This window comes from Etheostoma spectabile, chromosome 14, assembly GCF_008692095.1.
Source record: "Etheostoma spectabile isolate EspeVRDwgs_2016 chromosome 14, UIUC_Espe_1.0, whole genome shotgun sequence".
Lineage (NCBI taxonomy): Eukaryota > Metazoa > Chordata > Actinopteri > Perciformes > Percidae > Etheostoma > Etheostoma spectabile.
This window is the reverse complement of record NC_045746.1, coordinates 15073419-15075168: the sequence shown is the minus strand read 5'-3', so window position 1 is coordinate 15075168 and position 1750 is coordinate 15073419. Positions and strand designations below refer to the sequence as shown.

Below are 1750 nucleotides of genomic sequence, written 5' to 3'. Positions count from 1 at the left end.
TGTGAACAAAAAATACTTTTGCTGCTAGTCATTCCATTTCTGCCTCCCCGTGGTGTAGTCTTATAAACTGCCATAAACAGTATATTTCCGTTTTCTCTTTGGTTCCAGATGTCCTAATATCTGCTCTCTAATTCAATCAGACACAAAAATGTATTTGCTGGAGAGCATTCAGGTTTTCATAAGGCTCCCTTGCACACTTCCTCATGCCTGCAGATGTATTCCTTCTCTTGTCTCAGGATAATGAAAAGCAGTTACAGTGTACTGGTCTCACTGTACCCTACCCCAATGTCCGCAGCTTCAGAAGGCATTAGTGCAGTTGTACTTGCCATCAACACACGCATTCTCAAACGGATCCCAAAGAATGTTATGCTCAGAGTTAATCTCTGCTTTTATGAGACATTTCCTCTGTCATGCTCTGTAGCTGAACTCACATAATAGCATTGTACTACAGGGGAAACTTAGGGGTAAATGTGTTTGAGATTAAGACATCCCCATAAAGGTGCCATGTGGAGTTTTTACTCATAAATGGACAACTTTACATTCAACATTACACACTAAAACACATTTTGTTTATCCTTGAGGTCTAAAGAACAAAAAATATTTCCTTTCTCATGAAACATTTTGGAACGTGCATCGTTTACACTTGTGTTAACTATCTTGCAGTCCTCTTCTTCCCTGCCTTTGCTGGCACATTGCTACATTTCTTGGCAATTTACAGCCACCTCCAGATAGGTGAGAATAGTGGAAAGGCGTTGGCAGTACAGTGTATCACGTCACCTGTGTGCACGTGAAGTGCGAACAAGCTCAAAAGAGAACCCACTCATAGCAACCTGCTCCATAGTGCTACTATAGGTCAAAAACACCACAGGGTAACTTTTACAACACTAATAATGCCTGGAGAATGTTACTGTTGTTATTGTAAAAGAGCACATCTGACTTTTGGCCTTTGCCCACTCTTTGTGCAGACACACCATCTCAGCGGGTCCAGTTTATTTTAGGTACAGAGGATGATGACCTCGAGCATGTCTCCCATGACCTCTTCACCGAGCTGGACGAGCTGTCCTTCAGAGATGGCAACGCTACTGAATGGAAGGAGACTGCCAGGTCAGAAAGCAACTTAAGGGGCAAACAGCATGATGACAACCACATGAAGTGAAAGCAATACATAACTCCAAAGATCTTTTGTTGTTGTTGTTGTTTTACAAATATTAGTTGACAGGATTTTTATTGCATCTAGTATCTGTTATGGTTTTGTAGCATACTTTAGTCATGGAATAACATCATTAGGAGTTAATTGGAAAACCTGATTAGGTATTGTGATCCTGGCTTAGTCACAACTATTAGCCTTAGTGGCTACATTATACAGTACATAAACTCACCTAAAGGATTATTAGGAACACCTGTTCAATTTCTCATTAATGCAATTATCTAATCAACCAATCACATGGCAATTGCTTCAATGCATTTAGGGGTGTGGTCCTGGTCAAGACAATCTCCTGAACTCCAAACTGAATGTCAGAATGGGAAAGAAAGGTGATTTAAGCAATTTTGAGCGTGGCATGGTTGTTGGTGCCAGACGGGCCGGTCTGAGTATTTCACAATCCGCTCAGTTACTGGGATTTGCACTCATAACCATTTCTAGGGTTTACAGAATGAGAACATGGATCCATCATGCCTTGTTACCAGTGTGCAGGCTGGTGGTGGTGGTTTAATGGTGTTGGAGATGTTTTCTTGGCACACTTTAGGCCCC

The 1750-nt window shown here is 41.5% G+C and overlaps 1 protein-coding gene across 13 annotated transcripts in view; it reads left to right on the top strand.

The window, feature by feature from the left end:
* The window catches only part of LOC116701234 (sodium bicarbonate cotransporter 3), a 45846-nt gene that overhangs the window by 18045 nt on the left and 26051 nt on the right, over positions 1 to 1750 (top strand). For all 13 annotated transcript variants that reach the window (XM_032534821.1, XM_032534829.1, XM_032534828.1 and 10 more), the window contains exon 4: positions 966 to 1104. In XM_032534821.1, the coding sequence (XP_032390712.1) occupies positions 966 to 1104 (139 nt within the window). The remainder of the gene's footprint in view (positions 1 to 965; positions 1105 to 1750) is intronic.